We start from the raw sequence: 25,664 nt of genomic DNA, 5'->3' as shown, positions 1-25,664 counted from the left end.
GTGGCTGCCATAGCGGCCATCTTTATAAAAACAAACTCTACACTAAGGAAATATACGTATTGAGAACGAGAAATGGTCGATGTTTTCATCGGATATCCCTGCGATTCAAATGAGTCCCTGGCAATCAATGGCGACGCGTTACGCCTAACACCCGTTCAGGTAAAATCCTAATCATCACATCCGTAATGGATACCTCGCACGCCGCCTGGTGGTAATCACCACGCGTATTGATATGTAAACGTACCAATCCCTGTAAGTAGCGCGGCGCGTTTTCAACCGTTATCCGACGAGTCCTGTTGATCGTCGGATAGAACATGGGAGTGAACCGTCCTCGTACCGAATAGACTGTTGAACGAATGCGGCGCTTGGAACAAAATCGCTAAAGTGACGCCCAGCGTCGCCATCACGAACATCGATAACAGCAGACGATCGACTACTAGCGCCACCTGTTGCCATTCTAGTTTAATAGCGTCTCGTCTGTCCTGTTCGGCAAGGCGCATTTCGTTTTTCTCGATAGTTTGGTAAACTTTTTGTAAAACTCGCAGGAATTGTTTCTCGAAATCGTCGACGGTCGAGTTACTGCTGCTCGGTCGATTCGTGTTGTTAGGATTGCGTAATTTGCTGCTAAAACGAGGCGATAACCCGCCATTTTCTGGTATGCTTCCGGGTTCGGAATCATAGCGTCTTTTAAACTCGGACTGAGGCACGAAATCCTGCGAATATAGAAATGAATTCATATCAATTAAAGTAACAAACGTTATCGTTAATCTGATCTACAAAGCCGAGGAATTCTCAGTTAAATGTATGGAGAATAGGAATTTAAATGAAGCTCAATAAGTTTGTCTTCTTAGGACCCAGTTCCGTCGTTGTTTGTAACAGCAGATGCAGCAGTCAATCCTCCTGCACCCTCTCAGACAATCTGCTGTCTGTACCCAGCATCCTCTCAGACAATCTGCTGTCTGTACCCTGCATCCCTCAGACAATCTGCAGTCTGTACCCAGCATCCCTCAGACAATCTGCAGTCTGTACCCAGCATCCTCTCAGACAATCTGCTGTCTGTACCCTGCATCCCTCAGACAATTTGCAGTCTGTACCCAGCATCCCTCAGACAATCTGCAGTCTGTACCCAGCATCCTCTCAGACAATCCGCTGTCTGTACCCTGCACCTTCTCAGACAATCTGCTGTCTGTACCCAGCATCCTCTCAGACACTCTGCTGTCTGTACCCAGCACCATCTCAGACAATCTGCTGTCTGTACCCTGCACCCTCTCAGACACTCTGCTGTCTGTACCCAGCATCCTCTCAGACAATCTGCAGTCTGTACCCGGCACCCCTTCAGACAATCTGCTGTCTGTACCCTGCACCCCTTCAGACAATCTGCTGTCTGTACCCAGCACCCCTTTAGACAATCTGCTGTCTGTACCCTGCATCCCTTAGTAAATATACAGCCTATACCCTGTGCTCCTTCAGTCAAAACAGACTTTCGCAAAAGGGATCATCAAGACCTCATCAGTCTACTGTCTGGGTCACAGCTGCTTTTAGCTGACCCCACAGACAATGCACTCTGACGTATCTTCAGAACTGTGGAACTGGGCCCTGTGAGAATTGCGGGTTTGGGGAAATGGTGTCGTACCAGTGTAGTCATATGAGTTTTTCCCGTTTCTGGACGCAACCATTTACGTTTGGATTGTTTCAATTTGATATAGTTCGATTCGCGATTGTCCAATTCTTGGTCTTGGTTATTTACCAACTGAAAAACAGCAAAAACAGAAAAAACTCACGATGAGCGATCGAAAAGTGTCGGCAGCTATCGAGAAGGAAGGAGGGGCAACAATAGCGACGCATGCAAAACAGCTATGTCAGAAGTGGGATTCGAACCCACGCCTAGAGAACTAGACTGCGACCTGAACGCAGCGCCTTAGACCACTCGGCCATCCTGACTTCTTGACCCTGCGTCGTCCATTTTAAAATTCGATGTAGTTTAAGGGCTGAACGCTTCAATTGCCATGAGGCAAATGCGTTATGAATTTAGAAGATGGGATGCGTAGTCCACCAAGTGAGAATGCCCTATTGGCTGGTCTAAGGCGCTACGTTCACTATGGACTGCGCAGTATTACGGGCGCGATATCCATGCAAGTTGTGCCGAATGAATTCTCATGAATTCCGCTAGATGACGTCTCATTCGTTCGTGGTTGTATTAACGTTTGTTATGCTCTAAAATGCGTTGATTTTCGATTTTCGTAATCAACTTTTACTACTCTGTTTTCTTCAATATATCATAGAAATGAATGGAATGGGAGAAATAAATATTCGTAATCGTATCCAGCGTCCCGTGAAATTTATCATCATTAGAATATAGAGACCTTTAGGAAGTTCAATATGTTGAAATATCATATGTTAAATAGTATGCATATTGCAACTACTACGTTGTCATCAATAAAGTGAGTTATGTTTTGAAATGCGTTTATTTTCTGGTTTTTGTAATTTTTGAAAATACTTCTTTTCCCTAAATATGTGCATGTACCACGGGAATGGTTGGAATGCAATCTAATATTCGAACTCGAATTCGCTTTTTGTTTCCTTACCGAACCGTCGTCGTTGTAATCGGGCAGGTCGAGTTTTATGCAGAGTATTCTGGCCAGAAAACAGAAACAGATCTTCTTAATCCAGGCCGGTACCTCTTTTCCGCGGAAGCCCTTGTGATGAATGTTCAACGTGAACACCGTCATAGCCGTTGCGAATGATACAATAGCTATAGTTATTCCGTAATAAAGACCTAGAAAAAAGCAGAAGCATTTTGCGATATGTACGTATCATCTGTAACCTTGGAGTAATCACACTGATTACTCCTGTACTCCAAGGTGTAACGGGCGTTAACCAGGGACCGTTTGCATAGTCACGGTTTTGACTTAATACCAATTTCTAAGACCAAATATCACCAACTTAAAAGACCATCTTAAGATTCGAGACTATTTTTTGGACTTAAGCCACGACTGTGCAAACGGCCCCTGAATACGAAGTAGTTTCTGTAACAAGAAATTGAGGATTTCAGAAATGATTTTGAGGTGGTTTATAAATTTGACGTTTGATAAGTAAATCAACAGATGTAGTGCGTAGCTGTTGAAGACTTTACCACGATGCTCCGAGATTCCGATGTAGCGCCCCCTGGTGACAGTTATAGACGCTTACGTACCTACTAATGGCAATACGTCAGAGGTCGCCGGCATACTATCGGCTACGATCATCAGAAACACCGTCATCGACAGTAGAGTGGTAATTCCCATAGTGATCTTCTCTCCGGAGTCAGACGGCACGTAGAATCCTAACAGCGCCACCAACGTTATCAGATTGCACGGCAAAACCATATTGAATATGTAAAATAACGGTTTCCGTCGCATTTGAACTGTGTATCGCATTATCGGCCATTTCACTTCGCAGCAACTAAACGTAACTAACATACTGCGCACGTGGAACGCCCGCAAGTCCCATTCAGTGTTTTGCATGTAGGACGACGTGTCTCCTTTCTCGCCGACCTGAATATGGAGAAAAGAGAGAGATAGAGAGAGTTGCGGAGGAGCCGTGTGTTAACCTGGCGCCGAACCATAGGGCGAACTCTGTTATCAGTTCGGAGAATCCGTTTGCCTCCAATCGTACTCTTTTATTGGTCACGTGACTTGTTGGAGTCTCCGAAACCTCCTTTCTGTCGTGGTGGTGTGATTCGGATTTTGTGTGGAGCCAACCGGAGATTTCGGACTGAGACTTCGGAGGTCATAAAAGAGTACGCCCATAGTAAAGTGACGACAAATAATCAAAGGCGAATCGATTGGGAAAATTGGAAGGGTCCAGAAGAAAATACTAAGTCATTTTCAGATAGAGCATGGGGGTTATTCAGATAAGGCATGGGGTGGGGGTTATTCAGATAGAGCAGGGCATGGGGGGATAGCGGGTTCCACCATCGATATTGATGATTATGAAAGAATACATCCGATCCTGTAGGGAATTCACGAGAGAGGACGAGTGTCGAATTTGCAGGTTTTAAAGATTTTTGTCTAAAGTTCAACCTCAATGGGAAGGCAGCTGTCCGGACCCCCTAAATCCACCCCTGAAATAAAGTACTTTGAACGTTAACTAGATTTTATAAGAAGTACGGGCTTTCGCTGATGTGTATATAGTAGCGAATGGTAATAACGAAAGCTCGAACTTATTATAAAATCTAGTAAACCTTCAAAGTACTATTTGTCTTAACGCATACCGTATTGGCAAAATTTAGGAAATAAATTGAGAACGGGTCCTATAATAGCAGTTTACGGCCAGCTACATTTCATTTTGAGTCCTACAGTCGACTTAACAAGTTGTCATTCCGATTTTTCTAGTTCAAAAGTCGAGTAACTCATGAGTTTTGATAAGTCAACATTTAAGTTCGACAGGCCGACTTCAAACTCGAAATGAAATTAAGTCGACCGCATTGCTCTCATGTATAAAGTATAACGACCTGTATGAGGTTGATGTGTTCGCCGTCGTAGGTCCACGAGGCGAAATCCATCGTACAGTTTTGTTCGTCGAACGGAAAATACCGAACGTCGATCGAACAGGACGACTTGAATATGACCATCGATAACCACGTGACGTTTCCTAAGTAGTTCACTATCATGTTCGTGCTCACCGCTGATTTCATCGATTCGGTGTTGGCGCTGAAATAAGAAATTCATTTTTTAGAACTATCCTAAAGATGCGTAGACTGTAGATCTATACATCAGAACTGAAGCTAGCCTTAGAATTTGAGGGGATACCCGAGAAAGGGTAGTTGTATTAATAGGATACAATAATAATATTCGCAAAAAGGACACGAGGTGGGCAAGCTTTGTCAATACATCGTTTCTTTTAAATGGGGGTAGCGTTGCTGTGATACAATATTGAAGTAGTCTTAGGTTGTTAGATTGGTTATAGAACTAAAATGAGCTTAGACTGGTCTTCAATTGTTAGATTGGTTATAGAACTAAAATGTGCTTAAGACTGGTCTTAAGTTGTTACATTGGTTAAAGACCTAAAATGAGCTTAGACTGGTCTTCAATTGTTAGATTGGTTATAGAACTAAAATGTGCTTAAGACTGGTCTTAAGTTGTTACATTGGTTAAAGACCTAAAATGAGCTTAGACTGGTCTTCAATTGTTAGATTGGTTATAGAACTAAAATGAGCTTAAGACTGGTCTTAAGTTGTTACATTGGTTAAAGACCTAAAATGAGCTTAGACTGGTCTTCAATTGTTAGATTGGTTATAGAACTAAAATGAGCTTAAGACTGGTCTTAAGTTGTTACATTGGTTAAAGACCTAAAATGAGCTTAGACTGGTCTTCAATTGTTAGATTGGTTATAGAACTAAAATGAGCTTAAGACTGGTCTTAAGTTGTTACATTGGTTAAAGACCTAAAATGAGCTTAGACTGGTCTTCAATTGTTAGATTGGTTATAGAACTAGAATGAGCTTAAGACTGGTCTTGAGTTGCTAGATTGGTTATAGAACCGAAATGAGCTTAAAGTGAGAGACGATGGATGGAAGCGGGGAGGGAGAGATGAGAGGGAAAGGAAAGTAAGAAAAGTTAATAATGGAGCGGCGAGAGAGGGAGAGAGAAAGAGATGGATTTTATTTGTGTTAGTTCTATTGAGTGAATGCTGATTTCAGAGAACAGTAAACGAACTGTGTAATATATATATATATATATATATATATATATATATATATATATATATATATATATATATATATATATATATATATATATATATATATATATATATATAACAGCAATTTGTCAGGGCTCGTTAGAGAGAGAGAAAAAAGAGAAATTCCGACGACGGTTCGTTGAAGAAGAAGCGAGCTTGAGCCCTGAGGCTGGTGTATAAGTACACTATGATGAGTAACACGGTTACTCAGTTGACAGTACTCCTCCGCGCGAGAAAAACAAACTCGCCTTTTCATATGCTGTTGATATAACTTCTAACGTAGCGAAAAATTCCCCGGATGACACCGCAATAGCTGAACACTATCGTGCATTAAGCGGGTAGTGCTCTGCCCTCGGGGTGGTTCATTCGTTCACCGCCAGGTGGCACCAGTATACCCCGAATAAATATTGATATGTTTTTAAATGTCTTTACTTTGATCTTCTGTATATTATTTGTTAACAAAAAATAATTGTACCCTTCATGCAAAATGGTAAAAGACTAAATACAATCATTGTATCACTAAGGCTAGACGATTCCCCTAATTGGTCATTTTGTAAATTGCCATAAAATCTCAGTTGCTCATTTCTATAATTAAGTGCCAGGGGCCAGTTTGTCAAAAGTTGTTTAGAGTTAGCAGATAGTTTTGACCAAGTGACAATTAAAAGTTCTTTTTTACTATGATATCTTTAAGACACCCTCTATTGGTGGGCAAACACGATAAATGATTTACGCGACACACCCTCGAGGCTTGTGGATCCCTGATTACCTTTTGTTTTAGAGTACGGGCCAAGTTTGCAACACTGACGGGTAATTACATACTATGATATCACGAATCGAGATTTTGCAGTGTTCTGTTTCGGATGTTGGTTTACTCATCGACCGATAATCAAGTTAATACATCGATGATATCAGGAAACCGAGATCTGAACGACGTTAAAGCAATACCAAACAAACAAACAACGATGGTTTCCCACGAGAATAAAAACCTATTGGATTGTGTTCATTTAACCTCACGGACGGGACCGCAATCTTTGTAGTGTCGCCCTCACGCTGGAAGCCGCCAGCAGAACTCAAACCCGTTTATCAGTCAGCACTGATAGTGAATGTAACTGTATCACGCCTTATCCCACTGAGCCGACATAAGTTATGGACTCGAATCTTATAGATCTTGAGAGTAACTTCGATTTTAACACGCCACAGTTGGCATAAGACGTGGTATATCTGTTCGGCAGGCGGCCGTGCTATGTGGTATTATTATGACTCGCTAGGTGACAGCACTTACTTGTTGTAAAGTATAATATCCGGTTTCCACACGTCCGTGTAAGGAATCAAGATGTCTTTGATGCCGTTGTACTTATCGGGACTCCACGTCAATTTCGGATCCAACCATTGCTGAAAAACAATATTCAAAACATTTACCTGCACGACACCTCGCGACACACCACGCGTCATGTTGGCCGTAAGATGCAGAGTTGTTGGTACTAGATGTTGGAACACGCCTGTATAATTATGGGTTTTCTCTCCAACGCGGTTCCAGATCTGGTATATATTTGTTCACCACCTATGGGGGTATTTCTTCTGACAGATACCACATGGGTGCTTTACCTGTGGAATAATGTTGGTGGCCATTTTGACGAATCGTGATGTAACGAGCATTAAAACTCTATGGCAGGTTATCAACAATGATAATGATTTATGATGAATTATCTCGGTTGGGCGCCGGAAATGTTTACGTAGTTCAAATTTATTGAAACAATCACACACCGGAAGTTGTCGTTCATTCTGCAGAAATGAACACTGTTACCGGAAGTAGTATATGTATGATCTCGTCTGGTGCGTGATGATGACGAGGGTGAAGAAAAGAGGAGGGAAAAAAGAGAAGAGGAGGGTGAGATAGGAGAAGAGAATGGGAGGAGAGGAGGAGAGGAGATCGAAGGAGACAGTAGAAGGGAAAGGGGAAAGGAATCGGACAATATGACCAGCAGCACCAGCAGCACCAGCAGCACCAGCAGCACCAGCAGCACCAGAAGAAACCAGTAGTAGCACCAGCAGTACCAACAACATCAGCAGTACCAGCGGTACCAGCGACCCAGTAGCACCAGCAGAAACTAGTAGCACTAGTAGCACCATCGGTACCAGCAACACCATCAGCACCCGCAGAACCGACAGCAACAGTAGCACCAGTAGCACGAGTACGATTGCGCGGTTAATAGCTAATATAAATCCATCATCAAGTGGAAATCATATAAATCACTCTGTGCGTCACACACATAGACACATGACACAAACTACTAGCTGAATAGCGTATTATCCACCCTGAGCTCCGTGTATCCATAAACACCTGTGGGTTCACCATCATTCTCAGCCTTCTACTGTCCAATCCTCGCTTACCACCACAGTTTGCTCGCTTATCGCGGATGTTCACACTATTTCTTATCGTGGGCTTCAACTCGTACTAGCGACACCTGGTGGAACCTCAAGTCAAGGAATTAACTTTTTGCTCCAGTAGGTAATGTCCTACTGCACACTAGCGACACCTGGTGAAATCTTAAGTCAAGGAATCAACTGTTGCTGCAATGTTGATGTCCTACAGTAACACCTGGTGGATCCTCACTTGCCATAAGTGATATCCTCAATTGCCACAGTACTTGATGTCCTACTGCACACTAGTGACACCAGGCGGATCCTCACTTGCCATGGAACGTTTTGCTAGATTCTCATTTTAAACAATTATCTTCTTACCTGATTAATCCAGCAATTGGTTGTGATGATTTGATTTTTCTCGTCGACGTCGATGATCTGCGAGAGGGCGACACCGTACGATACGTTCAACGGAAGTGAATAGTTAATCGAAGGTCGCAGTCGTTTGTCGTAGTTACGCAATAACGTCTGAACCAAACGATACTCGTGTTCGTCTGCCGTCGCCATGGTTACTGAAATAAACAAACGCCGACGATTATTGGTGATTGACGTTGTGATAAGTCGGAAGTGAAGATGTTGGAATCGTTAGAAAATGAGGGAGTAATTTTTTCCGTTCGGGACACGACGCGGCGCGCGTACTTGACTCGGGTTCTTTTCGTCCGGTATCGTGTCTGGCGCTGATTGGTAAACATGGACATGGTTTGCGCGAACTGATCGTCGCAGTAACGACTAATTAACGTCGTTTTTCGTTTTTCAGTTTCTTGTCGGGCTGATTTAGCGATATCACTTGACTCGTAGTGGGCGGTATTTTGTAATGAGTTCGACACGCGGATCTCAGCAAAGTCATCACATGCTAAGGGTATGAACATCCTTTCGGGTAATGCTGACTTAGTTGCTCTGCTCAGGCCCCTGTCATCTGTATATGTACTTAGCAAAATTCTAATTAATCAATGAATGTATTGAAAACTGTTTTACATATTGAGAATAGATAAATTACAATTACATAGTTTAATTTCCTTGGATCGTGCGGCGGCTCATCAAAGATGGCCGCTTTCGAACAGAACAACTCTCTCAAGTCCTAGACCTCGGTGAGACCGTTTGAAACACTTATTACCCCTGGCAGGTTCTTATTGCACGGCACTTATCACGTGTTCTCTCGCCCCCTCACCCGCCTTCACGCAGCTGATGTTCCGTCACTGATGACAATAGACTCGCAGTAAGCAATAAACACCGTTTATCTTATGTGAACACGGCGCTAGTCAACCTCAGTGCTTCATTGTCAATAGCAAATACAACGAGTTTGATTGAAATGCGATCTATTACGACATCTTAATATTGACTCTGTAAAAACAACAATGTCGTCTGCAAGTCAGGGGAGAGGGACGTGACGTGATAAACACACAGACGCAGGAACACAGTACACATTGAGGTGGTATATATGCTGAATACTGAGTAAGAGTTTGAGAGACTGTTTCTTACTGCGGTTTAGTTGAGACTGGTAACATTCTACCCCGAGTTGGTATCAAATACTGAGTAAAAGCGTGTGAAATACAGCAGACTCTGCCTCTTACTGCGGTAAAGTTGAGACCGGTAAAATTCTACCGAGTTTGGTAAAGAGTTTGAGATACGATTTGGGGACAAATACCAAGTTGTCCTTTACACCACGGCTGAGATTCCTGATACGTAAGCTAGTGCGCGTCTTTGCCCAGCAATTTGAACGCGCTATTACGGATCATTGACTTTGACTCTGACTTCAAGATGATCTTGATCGAGACAAAAAGCCAAATATAAAAGACTTCAATCTTATTCATCAGCTAATAGTCAGTTAGTCACATAATTTGTAGTTAATGACGAATGTACGAATCCCTCGAGTGTACGGATACGCGTGCCTAATCTCAAGGTAGCTATATACCGTCGGGTCCCCGGTGTCACATTCTACCGTCGTAGGTTTATCGCTGAATAACCGCTATTAAAACTTTATATCTCTCCCGTTGTCTGCCGAGATGAGAGCAGGAGATGAAAAATAAAAAATTCAGAATCGTCTGCTTGCGCTATAAGATGGAGAGATGTTGTTTGCGTTAACGTAACGCAGTTTTACGAACGTTAATCCAATGAATAAATGTATGAGATATATATGAAATGTATGTTCTCCGTCTTATCTATATGGCGACGTGTGGACCGGAGGGTGTGTGAACTCTTAAGAGTGTTATGACCTAACCTTTGGGAATGTATGGTTATTCCTGAACTGCTCCGTCGCGGAAATAGATCACGGGTAGGTTTAATAAGGCGGCCTGTCGCAACGAGACTGTTGCGATCAAGGATTCCGTTTGTTGTGGCAAGTGGCGATCCGCTAGGTGCCACTGGCGTGAAGTAGGACATCAACTACTGCTGCGGGAAAATAGGATTCCACTTGTGGCAAGTGAGGATCCACCAAACAGTTGTGTACAGTGGTCATCAACTACTGCGGCAATAGCTGAGTGTGTAAATTAAAATTAATATACCCCAGTGGTAACTTATACTTGACAAACGCCATTGCTGCATCTAAACACAATGAAAACCGGACCAAAGAGATATTTCACGGAATTATTTAGTATTGCAGATTGCATATTATACACATTCCTAATGGCACACGTGTAACGTCAGCAATAATTGTATGATTGTTTCTCAATTCCTGGCGAAGCAATATTGTAACGGTTGCAACAGTTCGGGGGTTAATGGAAACTTATTGCATTTAATTGGTGAACAAGATATGAAAATGTCATCATAACGCGGAAGAATTATCTCGCGAGGAAGAGGTTTAGATTTAACGAACGTATTGTTGACTAAGACAGATCGGCTGAAGATGTAACGAGAATTTCGCGTGTTTGATAACGAAACCAAGACTGTGAGCCCGTTCGTCCCCCGCGAGAGTTCGTGGGCGTATACATAATCAAAATATTCCATTCGTCGAAAAAACGATTGTTCCTTTATATCTGACTAATGTTGACTATATCAGGCGTGATCCATCGGGCCAATTTTGAAGGGCTCGTCACATGCCGAAAGGGCATTGTCTCTTGTATACTGAGGGCATAATCAATGAGCTGTTATGTAAGGTGAAAGTATTTGTCATGACATGATTTAATAGAGTACATTGAGTGGATTGAGTTTCCCTGCAGAAATTCATAGTTACAAAATTCATACGTGAATTTCTTTTTGAACACGCAGCGTTTAGAAAGTTGATAGATACAATCTGATGGCCATCTTTAACTCCTACTTAATGTCATAAAATAGATCGGTAATCTTCACATTTTCGAACGAGGTTTCTTCACGACTTGTCACCATCACCGATAGTGACTGCATCGGCATCACGCCTTATCCTACTGAACTGCTGAGGCCGAAATGTTGTTGATAACTTTATACGATCATTCACGTTAAGACTGATTTAATTCTGTATACATATGTTCAACACTACTATCTCTGTTTTACAAGTCAGAATAACGACCTAATTACTCTGCGGACTGATCCATCAAAAACGGGCGAGAGAACGTCGAAAAAAGCAGTTCCCGATCCTTCCATGATGCGCGTACTAAAAACACAGTCATTACTATTTCATATATCGTGTCTGTTGTGTATATTTAAAAGGGGAGAGGCAGGTGGTTTTTGACTGATTTCAGCTGAGAGATTTTCAACAGACTACCCCCGCACGACGGTTAGGTGCCTCGCGCGCGCTCGCGTCTTCAATCATTAGGATCGTCTGCTAAACAACGTCAGACCCGGGGGCGATTTTCATTAGTAAAGTGTTTATTAACAGGATGAGTTTAACAAGAAGAGTTATTATGAGATGAAGAGAGGGAGAGAGTCGGAGAGAGGATTCTATCAGATCGCTTTGTAGATTTCGATCAACGGAGGTCAAGTTCATTTCAAGGAACTCAGAGCAGCACGACCAAAGGAAGGGGCGAGTGTCCACTAGAAATATAAGGCCTTCACTACGATTTCATCACTCGCATGTGCAATAATTTTTTTTTTAGATCTTTCAGAATCGTAAAACCGCTAATTATTATCATAACACAACGAAGTATTAGATTATTCTTTCAGTTGTTTCGTTCGAAGATAATTTTTCAAAATTTTTCTTCAAATGATAATCAGTATTTTATTCTGGATTTTCGATGAAGACGACATTTTCTATAAGGTACCTAATTATTCAGCCGGATCCACCATTGACTAAAGCAGTAAAAGGTACAAAACAGATGTTCGAATTATTAACTGCATAAATGCTTTGTCGTCGGCCCGTGAGTGTCAGCGCGACGCCGTTTGGAAAATACCGAGGCCTTATCAATCCTAGGGTCTTTTTGAATATTATATTTGATTTTATGCTTGACTTATATTGTACAGTACGCTATGTCCTATGAACTCTTTCCTGTAAATATTTTTGTAATCCTAGTATTGTATATATGTATAATATTGTTTTCTTCTAATCCGCTGTTCATTGACGATCATGTCGTGTGATTATAATGAATAAACAAACTTGAAACTTGAAACTTGTGTCAGGGGCCCATGCAACCTGCCCCATCAACCCAATGCGGGACCACCGTAGTGAGACAGGTTTACAGCGTCGACATGCCCAGCGTATGTGACACACCGAGAATTCTCGTCTGAATGTGATTCATAATTCATGTAGGTTCAACTCCCCGTAAGGGATTCAAAAACTATCTAAATAGCATACGCTATTTATGTAGGCATGAGGTCCACATAACAGCGGGCTATTGCATTCACTTTTCGAAGCTATACGTCGCGAACCAAGGTAAATATACTCAGAAACGTATATCTAACTGTTCGGTGTTTTCGTGAATCGTATTATATAACGTAAAATAATCACTCAAATTCCTCGCAAACTATTTTAAAACCCGATACAAGTATCAATGATAATCAACGATCGTTGAGAATTGCCTTAAATCTAAAACAAAAATTTAAAAAGAAAACCTGCTTACCCGTTTGTTTCAGTCGTTCGGATTTTGGTTCACGAACTGAACTACAGAGGGCGCTGCTGCATGTAGCGGAGCGCGTTTTCGCAAAACTCTACATCTCTTTGATGGCCCTAACGTGACGTCATTACAGTTAGACAATAAGACGGAACAACTAGAATAGCCCGTGTGACGTGGGCAATAGATAATGGGTTTATAACTCGCCCAATACGGAGGATAGAATTGTTTAATTAACTACCTCATTATTATTGTTTCATTTTATCATTCTATTATTGTTTCATTTTTTAACATTTTTTTATTGTTTTATTTCGTCTTATGGATTGTGTATATCTTTATTGTACTGAAACGTAAAATCGATACTGTATTTATCTTCCCGTAACACGCCACCGGCTGGAACCTCGAATCAACAAATTTAAAAAGATTTTAACCGAATTTTGTATTTATCACACCTGACGATGATGAAACGTCGTATATTTCCATTTCAATTTTTGACGGATAAAATTCGTTTCTTTTTTTAATGTATTTCAACGTTTGTATTAAGTGGGTTTTAACTTATCATGGTACCACTAGATCAATGAAGTCTTCTGACACAAAATGGAAATTATAATTCAAATTCAGAAAAATACGTGGCAGGTGGCTCGAGTTTTTACACGAAATTGTCGAAATCATGACTTTGTGCTCAGAGGCTCTCGTCACAAACTACAAACATCGGAGCACAGGGAACAATGCACGAGTGCGCGCCAATGGAACAATGCAAGTCGCATCAATGTAACGAGCTTGTCGACAAAAACACTTTTAAATGCTTCGTGCGTACCGCCCGGCTAGCTCAGTCGGTAGAGCATGGGACTCTTAATCCCAGGGTCGTGGGTTCGAGCCCCACGTTGGGCGTATACGTTTTTCTTTTTTCGTTTTGAATCATATGGTATTTGTTGTCCATGAGGTATATAGGGTTGAGGGGGTTGTTGACAGGTAATCATTTACGGTTTTTGTGCTGAAAAGAGTACGTGTGTTTGAGATTTGGGTGCGAACTAACATTTGAAATCAGTTATTACCGTACCGTATTTTCTGGGTGGAGATAACGTTGAGGGACCCAGTCTATAAATCCGGGCCCAGGTTGAGGATTTATCCCTAGGGATAACTTTGATACCCAGTCTATAAAACCAGGTCCAGGTTAAGGATTTATCCATAGGGATAAATCTCGATATTCAGTCTTTAAAAACCAGGACCCGGTTAAGGATTTACCTCCAGGGATGAATATTGATATCCCGTCCATAAAACCAGGCCTAGGTTGAGAATTTATCTCGTCGGGGTTACTTTTGAACGTGAGTCTATACAACCAGGTCCAGGTTGAGGATTTTATAAAACCGGGTCCAGGTGTTTCATCATCGTTTCCAATCTACACCAATAGTTTATATACAAACAGCAAACACGATTCTAAACACACAAATTACGTAGTTCGAGTTGTTTAGAAAACCCAGACTCCGTCAATAAATGTTTGAACCGACGACTACGGTTAAACTACAAGTACTCGCCTGCCACTGGCTCATCTGCATTCACTTTCACCCCGTACAGTTAGCTTAGTTGGTTGAGTCATGGACTCTAAAAACGAAACTCTTCGTTTTGAGTCCATGGTTGAGTGGAGGACTGGGAGGTCCCTAGTTCGAAACCACCCTGACGTTGGCTGTCGAGCCACAAGTCAGGCTGTGAGCGATTAACAACCTATAAAAAGACTCTGTCTCTTAAGACCCATTACGGTTAAACACTGTTACTTGCAGTTGTGATGTAAAACTCCTCTAAACTAATAACTTCTCCAATCCCGGGTGGTAAGAGTAAAATGCGGGTTAATATTTTCAACTAAATCCGGAGGCGGATCCAGGGACTCATTTTGAGGAACAATACTAAAACAAACAATTTACCCCCACTTGTTGACGACTGTCACACAGTAGGACCTGGGCTTGTCACCCCAAGAGGAAATTTCGATGTCGAACAGGGCAATATAAGGTGTACTCCCGCACACTGAAATGCACCAATTTTTTTATTTGTTGACAAATCGAAAACGGACACTTGAAAATTTGATGGACTTGGATAATTCTCACGAGTCCATCTGGACCGGCCTCGGATTCTTCCATTGCGTCTAGAGAATGCGAGGTGATTCTGGCGGCGAAAACCGAACGAAAGATGGGTACATTCCGAAAGAGAATGATGCGGAATTATGACGTCACTTGCATTCCACAAAAGCAAACCACTTCCGGAATCACCGGAGCATCACTTCCGGTGATGGTGACAGGTTTTTTTGGGGTATTATTCATTAATGGATTGATTTTTCTGGATTGTGGTTCGCGTGCAGCTCGGCCGCCGATTATTCAGTACACCGGAAATGTGTTCAAGCGTGTGTATGTGTGTGTGACGGAATGGTCAGCCATAGACAATTATAATCTCCACACACCATCACAATACCTGCTGACTGTCAGACAACCCAGCCGTCTGGTGCCATATAACAACCTGTCCCTGGTGAAGATCATCTCACTTCAAATAAAACCCACACAACTATGGAACTGGATCCGGAGTCAAATTGAACCCGCACAACTGCGGAACTGGGTCCGGAGTCAAATTCAACTCACACAACTGTGGAACTGGATCCAGAGTCAAATTAAACCCACACAACTGTGGAACTGGGTTCAGAGTAAAATTAAACTCACATAACTGTGGAACTGGGTTCAGAGTCAAATTAAACCCACACAACTGTGGAACTGTGTCCGGAGTCGAGTGAAACCTACACAACTATGGAACTGGATCCGGAGTCAATTCAACCCACACAACTGTCGAACTGGATCCAGAGTCAAATTAAACCCACACAACTGTGGAACTGGGTTCAGAGTCAAATTAAACCCACACAATTGTGGAACTGGGTGTTACTGTGGTCGAATGTCGCGACGTTTCTGCTAGGAGTCGATTCGATTTGTTTTTTCTGAAACGGTGGCAGGGCAATCAATCGACCGACAGCAGACGAGTTTCAGATAACTAACAATATGATAAGAAACGCGAAATGAATCGGTTGTAAATCTGTGATCGTCTGCTGCTACGAGTGTTGTTCTATCGTCGTCTATTCTCAAACCGTATACAACATCAACATCAACGATCTCTTAATTTATTTATATAATGGAAAAATTATCTGTAGTCAAGATAAACATCGCGCTTTCTTCTAGCGATTACGTAATAACCAAACTCTCGGTGGTTTTTGTTCCCTGCGGTGTGGGAAGTGCTCGCTGCGTCTCCCGGGCCCCGACAGCGCACTATACGATCGTCTGCAAGCCTACGAGGTCAATGAATGACCCTGTAAATCCCTTGGATGTCCGGAAACCAGTTAAGCAGCTGGCGAAAAATGATTAGTTTTTTCGCGAAATGAGGATGTAAATCCAAGGAAAATCGGAAAGCTTTTCAGGACAAGTTAGAAATGGAATAATGGCTTTTATGTTGGCTCAAAGATCTGATTCAGGGTGATTCTTCAAAGATCTTTTTTTGAAATATTTTGACAAGTGAGGACCCACCAGGTGTCGTTAGCGTAGGCTACAGACGAATATCAACGACAGCGGTAAGAGAGGATTCCGCTTATGGCAAGATCGGATCGACGAGGTGTCGCTAGTGTTCACTGGGACATCAACTTCTGCGGCAATACAGGATTCCGCTTCTGGCAAGCGAGGATACAAGCGAGGATACACGAGGTGTCGCTACAGCTGCATTCCTTCTCAATTCAATTTAGGGAGGGGGGGGGGCTAAAATGGCTAAAAGCAAAGATGAAGTCAAGATAGGATTTAAATAAACATTTTACCCGGAGCTGATCCCCCACAGTGCAACTGAACCCTGCTTCACAGAAAACTTCTTTTTCTGATCATATTATATATCTGATATTTCAGACACGAAATCCAATATATTTGACACATTTATTTTCGCGATCAATTAGTTTCATGATCAAATGAAATGTGTTCCTAAAAGTTTCGTATATACGCCAGTTTGTTACATCCAAACACGACGTGCCCTCCAGATATATACATGTATCATACAAAATGTCTGTGCACTAAACTGATTAGTGAAACGCGTGCTAAAATGTTCACTTTTTCCTAGCAGTAGTAGAATAGCCCCAATAGACTCTCAGACGTGGAGAATAGATATTAATGATTATTCCATAAAACCCACGTACACGCTATTCAAATATGAAAAGCGGAATTTATCTATCAAAAATTAGGAGTTTTTAGAAAACGGAGTGCAGGATGTTTCGAACTCTCTCTCTAGAGAGATCATCGTGAGGTGTGAGGGATGTAAAACGAGGAGTGCGAACGAATTGAGTGCAATTCTGAGTGAGTAACTGATAGATGGTCTAGAGATCAAACCGGCTGCGTCTTCCATTTCAATTTTTAATTTTTTGATGAATGAATTCTGTTCTCAATCGTTCGAATTTGTCCATAGTGAGTTTTAATCATAAATCAATTTTTCTCCCTGTCTCTCTGAGTATACGGGCTATTCTCTAATATTTCATGATCGAAACGAATACCAATTGCGGAAGTGCGTCGTTGATCTTTTGTTAATTGGACAAGTTGGCCGCCACCGGTATTTTCTCTAATTCAACTTGAGAAAAAGAAAATCCTTCGATACAGCGTTTAATGGATATTGAGCATGGCAACACCCTAAAAATGTCTCAAATACGAAGAAAACTTACAAAAGTTCACTTTCATATCCCCAAGTTTAAGACGAATACAATTAAGACCTTGAAACTTGAGACCTTGAAACCAAATGCCAAGGCAACACGAGCGACAGTCGCCAAGCCAATGCGGTGGGTTACATAACAACTTGACGTGGGCGCTAAGATCACCGCCCGGCTAGCTCAGTCGGTAGAGCATGGGACTCTTAATCCCAGGGTCGTGGGTTCGAGCCCCACGTTGGGCGAATCTTTTTTCCTTTACTTCATCTATGTCGGTGCGGTGAACCGTACTCAATATTCCTCTACATTGGAAGTCAATTTCAGTTTGTTTGGAATGTAATAATGAGGTTAGGGAACTTTTGATCAAATAGATTTCCCTGGACGGGCCCGTCCTTCAATTCACGCCCACATGAGCAATCAACAATGCGATAGAGACAGAGCTATATACTCTGTACTCTGAGAACTCTGTCCTCTGTATTTTACACCAACTCGGGGTAGAATTTTACCAGTCTCAACAATTTTGTACACAATTTTTTATCACAGAATAAATAACTTGAATAGAACCGCACAAGAACAAGAAGCTGTAACCGTGAAATCCTTCACTGAGGCTGTGATTATTTGCCAGTGACTGTGCATCGTGTGGTTCTCCCTCTCTCTCCTCCGGCTGCTGCTGCTGCTGTTAGGAATGGAAGTCATTGATGTGTGTATAAGGTGCAGGATAAGAGGTCATTGATGGCGGGTTCTACCGAGAGTGAAGTGCTGTATTATAGTATTTGCCTAGTTAACTGGTGAAACGGCTTAATCGACGCCTTGGCGACAGTTGTTAGACACCGTGGCGGGCAGACGAGACCGACCGGGGTCACGTGACAGTTCGTCGACGCTGAGGCGGGCGGACGAGACCGCTATGATAGGGGTCACGTGACCGTTGAAAGACACTGAGCTGGACGGAGAAGACCGCTGAGAGTCACGTGACAGTTTTAAACACAGAGACGGGCTGACGAGAACGCTCCGGCCAAGGTCACGTGAACAGCCACCGTCGCCATTTTGTTTTCGTCGTCAAAACTGTGATAAACAGGACGGAAATCTAAAACTCTCTGCTGTTTCATAGTGAATGGTGCCAGATTGTAATCATAAGGGAGAGTCAGGAAACTCGGTAGCGTCGAGACTGCTGCTGAGGGCCTAGATATTTCACCAAGTTGAGAATTAAGAAGATAGGAGACATTTCCAAATAAATCCCATTAAAACTCGCTTCATGCAGAGTAAGGCGCAGATTAGGATCCATTTCCAACTCCGAGTTATAATTAGTTTATTCTCAATTGGCTAAGGGTTAATTCCGAGTCGAATCTTTATTTACAACTGTGGATCTGGACACTTCGTGTAACACCTGTCCACCTGGCTGGTGGGAAGTACAGTTTATAGTTTGCATCCGGAAACGTCGAGGTCTTGGTTAAATCGCATCTATGTTAATTTTCAGACGACTGAATTTTTTGGATACACACATACCAGCTACGTATCACTTCAAAAAAAACGCTTGAAACTCAGTTCTCGGAACATCTATATTCATTTCTAGGAAAACTTATCATGGATTTGAATAGAAAATGACGAAGTTTTAAAGTTTTCTTCAGAAATTTGCGATATAGACGAAGAACTGATAAAACTCGGAGACTTACCCAGATAAACAATCACGACGATGACCATAGTCCAGATAAACACTGCCATATCCTCGCTATATCCCGCAGCTAAAGCGCACAAACAATATACCTAATCCGAGAGTAAATTAATTCCCCGGCATACGTACATAATCCTAGAGTTCCGATATATATCTATATTTATATATATATATATATAGATCCGCTTAGGATGGAAAATTATCACGATTTAGAAATAATCGCAGACATCTTTTGCGATGAGTCAATCGCGCGTCGATACACTTGTATCATCTACGAGCGCCTATGTTTGTATAATGTGAGAGGTTCTTGTCCTCACTCTGCCCTCTCTCTCCTCTCTCTCTACTTTCTCTCTACTCTTTCTGCTCTCTCCTCTTTCTCCAAACGCTTATCAACAACCTAATTACAGCGAATACACTATGTCTTGTTAGATCCGTTAGATCAACGCGTACTCACAAACACGTTACACAAACTCTATACCGAAAATAATCGCTCCGACCTATGCATCAAATCGTTTAATCAATTACAGTACCGGATTATCCGTTAGTAGATAGATTAGTTAATCCGGCAGAGATGATCTGATCGGAATTATCAATGAGTGGATATTTTCGATAGATCCCCAGTTGAGATGTAAGGAATTACGAAGTTTGTGTTTAGAATATAAGATGAATTACGGTATAATTAGGTTCACCACGCGCGGCTCTCACAGTTGTCTATTGTTGTTCGCGTTTTTGGAGACAATTCGCAACAGATGTCTCGGCAATTATCGCGAGATGATGCGAGATTGTCGTCGCGGTCGGTTCGTACAGCGGATGCGCGGAATAGGCATGCGGTGTTTTCGAATCGGAGGGGGTGGGGGTGTAGTACGGGGGGAGGGCGCGGATAAAGGGAGTAACACCTGTTTAATGTGATAACGAGTAAAAAGAGATTTGGATTTAATCCCGCTTTATTCTCGGTACATCAATCAACCACGCATAGTGCGTGCAGTCGATTGCCGCAGTGCGTGTAGTGCGTGCCATATGCTGCTGACGCAATTTCGCTTAATGAAATGGAACTTCAATTTTTCGGTTAGAACTCGTATCGTAGCGATGGCGCTTTGTAAAGGGACCTCGGGGCACTGGCTTTTGAAACTTGATCTATATATGAAGGTAGTGGCTACTACAACCCGGTGTTGGACTGGTTCCAGTCTACAGGTGAACTGGTGTCCGGTTTATTATCTGCATCAGATGACTGGTGTCCGTGTCTACCATTTGCTACTATTGATTTCAGTTTCTTGAACGGGGACCACTGGACTGGTGTCCAGAATAGAATTCTGGTTATCAGTGGACTGGTGCCCTGATCGTCCGCGAGCGTAGACTGGTTACCGGTCGTAAAGGTTGCAAGCAAAAGCCCCGATTTTCCTCGGGGACTCGTGTCCAGTGGTTGGACTGGTCCCTATCGGCCAACCGCAACAAATCAACAACCAATCACAGCGCCGTAAACCCTCGATATCGTGGCTCCCGATGAGACTGGTGTCCGGTTGGACTGGTCTCCTATTGACAGTCGGCTATCCTATTATTAGCTCGATGCGGCAGAAGACAGTTCGATATGTAACACGAATAGACAGCAGGAAAGATATGCAGATCGGTCGCACCCTAGGGATTAAAACCGTTGCGAGTGAAGTGTGTCTATTGGGATTATCAGCAGGGATAAACGGTCGTTTGTCTCCGCGCTCCAGTTTTATTAAATTACGCTAAATTGTTCGGGCAATTCACTAATAAATGGCGCTGAATCTTACTAACAACAGTCTCTGTCTCTGTCTCTCTCTCGCTCACAATCTGCTGCTCCTGATGTTGTCGTTTAACCGGGACACATATCCTGTAAAAGAAAAACAATCGATATATTTACATGTATTTGACAGTTTGATTTCACAGAATGGAAAATACTTAGATTCACCGTCTCTAAAATCGACCATTTAGATCACGCGAGATTTCGATAACCTCTCGTTTTTATCCTTTGTTCTGATCTTGGTTTCCCCCAGAAAATTTAACCCTTAACTGATGGTGTTCACATCTAACCGGGGCCATCTGCCTTTGAAGTGTTACCTCCACAGTGTAAGCAGCCAGTGGGATTCGAACCCAACTTTAACTATCATCCGGAGCACATGGAACATTGCTCGGGTGAATTTCAGTTCGGTATAGTTAGTCTTGACTAGTGGTCCTAGGTGGTCAGAATGACCGATAATAGTTCGGTACTGACGCATTTTACAGTGTCGGCCATCTTGGAACTAGGTCCGAACTTCAGCGACCGCGCTCAGTTGCGTGGTTCGCTATTTTCGGAAGTCCTGACTAAAACTGATATTCGGTTTTACCATAGAGAGTAATCATCTTATCGAACCTCCGATAACCAAAGTTCGCCCTGAATCTGCCTCTTCCCCTCCCCCTGAGCGCGGTGTAATACACCGATCGTGCGTCGCCGGAAGTCAATCCTAACCGCGCGCGGATGAGTTTTTAAACCGCCGTTAGAATTCAAACTCTTAAAGTCGATTTCAGAACAGCGTGACGTGACACAACGGCAGGAAATGGGGATTGGAATTTAATGACGGGTTGATAATTAGAAAAATGCGTTTTGTGAACTTTTACTTTCTAGACTCTCTGATGCTCCACGATAGACATGAAGGCGACGCTTGCTCCCAACCCATCGTGCCCTGCCCCTTTGCGCCCCCTTGCTGAACTTATCCGCGAATTGAATAATCAATGAAAATGTGCAGTCCATGAATAGTTTATATATCTATTTTGCACCGTGGTATCAACGGATTATCAAAAAGTCTTCTTTTACTCAAGTTTTGGTTAGAGAAAGAGAGACAGCAATTTTTTAAAGAAATTAAGTTTTAAGATGTCTGTTACAGTTTGAATACGAGATTTGACTGTATTTGAGCAATGTTTCTTCTATAGACTAATTCAATTCAATTATGATTATTATTATCATTATTATCAGGAGTACTGATACGCCTGGCGATGGCTAATAGTATTTAGCCGAAACATTACTCATAAACTTTTACTTAAGAACTTAGAATCTTTGTTTGAATCCTTGTGGGATTTCTATAGTTAGGATATTTATTTACACGGACATTGTGTATCTTCTCGACTTACTGGTGCAGATCCTCTGAGTCCCCCCTCGCCCCTAGCTATATCAACCCTTTGTTTACTTAGGGTATCTTTTAAATTCGTACCCAGACATTTCATTCATTCTCTTGTTGTTTTGAAATAAATTGAAATTGAATCTGTTTAGAAGCAGCAGCAGCAGCATCAACATTAGTAGCTTCAGAATCGACCCTTGTTTCACACCACGGCGCACTGCTATATATCCTGTGTTTAGATTGATGTAGTTTTTGTGTTGTTCTGGTGTTTTGTGTGCGGAATGCCACCTCGCTGTACGTAACACACATACCATAAACACCAGAATTTCTCATCATTACATAGTCCAAATTCTCTCCCCTCCCGTCCGCAATCTTTTCAATCTCTGCCTCTGTCTCTCTCTCTCTCTCTCTCTCTCTGTATCGCTTGCATCGCTTGCAGCTAGGCTAGCTATTCGATCGACGTGATTCAGCGAAAGACTACACCGCTCACTTCGCCGTGGACAAGGAATCTACGTTACAAACGAATCTCACCATATTATTCGCTCCGTTCTGTATTTCCGCATTGTGTGGACCGTAGAAAAGGAATCTACGATCTAGAAGAGAATCGTTCCTTTCTCTTCGCTTCGGACGAAGAATCCGAGGCCCTTTTAAAACGCTTATTCTCCCCTCCGCAAGACTGAATATACTTCTCGGTAGAACATTCAGCCGTCTGCGCAGAGACGGGAGAAACAGAGGCAGAAAGTTTCCAGACGAAAGAGAAAGTGCGTGATTGGACAGACGAACTATACAACCACGTATATACCCGTTCCCTTCGCCGTGGACTGATCAAGAGGCAAAATCTGACAGGAGCACAAAGATGCTGAAGCGGCGAAACTGTTTTAAAAGCAACCTTCCACGCAGGGAAATATTGGAAATCTCAATGCGTTTTAATGCAATTTGCAGGGACACTCGAATGTGACATTGACGAGAAATCTAAAAGAAAAATCGGCCCGAAAAATATTGCTTTAAAAAGGGTCCGAGGGAATATTTCAACGAGAGCACTATATGTGCTCCTTGTACTCCCCTTAATCGGGGGCCCACGACCCGAAAAATTCCCGCTCCCTTCGCTGAATATCGACTAAATTAGGCTTTCGTTCCTCATCTTTTCGCTGCTGAATATTTCTATTGATTCTGATTTCTTCTAATTCTGATTTCTCTGAATAAATGCAACTATTAACGAGTATTAATTAACCCCCTCCTTCCTCCCAACAGCTGGGTCTAAAATCTGATTTAATCAATCGATTCGATTCGGGAAACGACAAGGAAGTTAATTTACAAGTGAAATTTCATTCTGGCGTGAAATAATTGATATTTTTCAATTAGGAACGGAACAGAACAAGAGAACAAGGGAATGAGCTTTAATCGAAAACGTTTTCAGTTGACTGACTGACTGACTGACTGACTGACTGACTGATTGACTGACTGACTGACTGACTGACTGACTGACTGACTGACTGACTGACTGACTGACTGACTGACTGACTGACTGACTGAATAATTGACTTCCGGTGCCGCCATTGCCGCGAGCTCTGAATAATCTGAATTATTGAGCTTTTCTCGATATTTCCAAAATAAGATTAGAATTACGTTAAAATAGACAATCAACAGCGTCGGGAAATATCAATAGATTTAAACAATAATAAATTCATTTCAACGAGTTTGGCCTTTTTTCCAAGTTTAAGAAGGCATGGATTTGGTTTATACTGATTTGGCGGATCCCTCGATAGAGACCCGCTAGTCCACATCTGCCTGTCCCAGTTCAAACGGTCTGTCAGATAAAATTGACTTTTGATTTGTCATTTCCAATTTAAGGATGATTTTTCCTATGTTTGATTGCTTGATTTGTCGTGTGTCGACCAGTCACACCTGCCGGGATGAATAAAACATACCTCGGTTCCACAATTCACGATTTAATTTGACTCTCTATAAATTTCAGAATTATTCCGATTCTTTAATCACGCGAAAAAGCCGACGATTTTCCATCTTATTTTCATGTGATCGATTTGGATTCTATTTATCTGTCGTGTGTCCCTTAAAAACCGAAACGGTCACGCCTGCCGGGAACGAAACGGCGCGGGTCACATTTTGGTTCGATCTATACCGAGGAAGACTCATTCCCTTTACCCCCGCCAGAAAAAAAAAATCTACCTAAAAAATCTACCCGGATCTGATTTAATGAGGTAGCGCTTTCGAAAGGTTCCGATATCACAAGAGAAAAATTAGTTAAGAAATAAATTCTCACAGTTTTCTCTTTCTATTTTTAGATTGTTCAGAAAATTTCGTCGTCGGAACTCGAGAAAATCTACATCCGAAATATACTCACTTTAGATAAAAGCGCGTTTATGAATTTATTCGCGGCCTAATCCGTATTCAAACACCTACGAATAATCCGACGCTAATCCAATTTCACTAATCCGCATCGTAATTGCGCTTAATCCGTTATCCAAATGTTCGTTAATCTGTTGATAATCCGCGAGTATTGAAAATACACGTACGAGACGCGCGCGCTTCTTACGGACTTGCTCGATGTGAGAAACGACGTTACGCCGCGCACCAGCGTTCTTACAACGTCAACGTCAACGGAGATAGCGCGTCACACGCCGCTTACGTTCGTTACGTCGGACGTTGATTGTTGTTGCCGAGATCGACAACTATATAATTCCAGATCCGACCAAACGCGTTAACGTTACGCAATGTGACGTAAGAAGACATCGTCGATCGAACTTCTTGTCTTAAAGATGGCCGCCGGGCAGTCGAATTCGATTTTGAAGACGGCCACCAGGCAGTCATATAGACTTACGTATAACCTCTATCCCGATATCAAACCCCGTTTCATTCTCGCCAGAAGTGGTTGGCAGGTTTATAAGGGACCTAACAACGTTATGGACATAGTAACAATTAATTTCAGATAAATAGAGCGATTAGGCGAAGACTTAAACATTCCGCGTTCCTCTCACATGGATTCAGGCATCACGATACCACTAGTTCTGCGAGTTGTGGACGTTGACAGTTTGAGAGGGCAATGTATTCTTTATTCATATA

At 42.3% G+C, this 25,664-nt stretch overlaps 1 protein-coding gene and 3 non-coding genes across 4 annotated transcripts; 2 read left to right on the top strand and 2 right to left on the bottom strand.

Annotated features, from left to right (window-relative positions):
- Positions 1-272: 272 nt before the first annotated feature.
- On the bottom strand, positions 273-8,648 carry LOC141912208 (neuronal acetylcholine receptor subunit alpha-10-like). The gene is made up of 7 exons (XM_074803427.1): positions 8,463-8,648; positions 7,003-7,112; positions 4,493-4,691; positions 3,194-3,533; positions 2,525-2,776; positions 1,634-1,734; positions 273-713 (listed from the first exon to the last, which is right to left on the bottom strand). The coding sequence occupies exons 1-7, from the start codon at positions 8,646-8,648 to the stop codon at positions 273-275; spliced, it is 1,629 nt and encodes a 542-aa protein (XP_074659528.1).
- Positions 1,858-1,941, bottom strand: Trnal-cag (transfer RNA leucine (anticodon CAG)). Its single transcript has one exon. It is a non-coding gene; the product is annotated as a tRNA-Leu (tRNA).
- A 5,269-nt stretch (positions 8,649-13,917) lies between the features above and the next one.
- On the top strand, positions 13,918-13,990 carry Trnak-cuu (transfer RNA lysine (anticodon CUU)). Its single transcript has one exon. It is a non-coding gene; the product is annotated as a tRNA-Lys (tRNA).
- Positions 13,991-17,970: 3,980 nt separating this feature from the next.
- Positions 17,971-18,043, top strand: Trnak-cuu (transfer RNA lysine (anticodon CUU)). Its single transcript has one exon. It is a non-coding gene; the product is annotated as a tRNA-Lys (tRNA).
- Positions 18,044-25,664: the final 7,621 nt, after the last annotated feature.

This window comes from Tubulanus polymorphus, chromosome 10 (genome assembly GCF_964204645.1).
Source record: "Tubulanus polymorphus chromosome 10, tnTubPoly1.2, whole genome shotgun sequence".
NCBI lineage: Eukaryota > Metazoa > Nemertea > Palaeonemertea > Tubulaniformes > Tubulanidae > Tubulanus > Tubulanus polymorphus.
The sequence above is the reverse complement of the archived record's forward strand: the minus strand, read 5'-3'. Positions and strand labels throughout refer to the sequence as shown.

What these genes read in the sequence shown, in the direction of transcription:
- LOC141912208 (XM_074803427.1), bottom strand. Translation starts at nt 8,648, where the DNA reads ATGGCGACGGCAGACGAACACGAGTATCGTTTGGTTCAGACGTTATTG. An exon ending in AACACATCAACCTCATACAG is followed by an intron (nt 3,534 to 4,492) that starts GTCGTTATACTT and finishes CTCCATATTCAG; the next exon opens with GTCGGCGAGAAAGGAGACAC. An exon ending in GCATTCCAACCATTCCCGTG is followed by an intron (nt 1,735 to 2,524) that starts GTACATGCACAT and finishes TAAATAACCAAG; the next exon opens with ACCAAGAATTGGACAATCGC.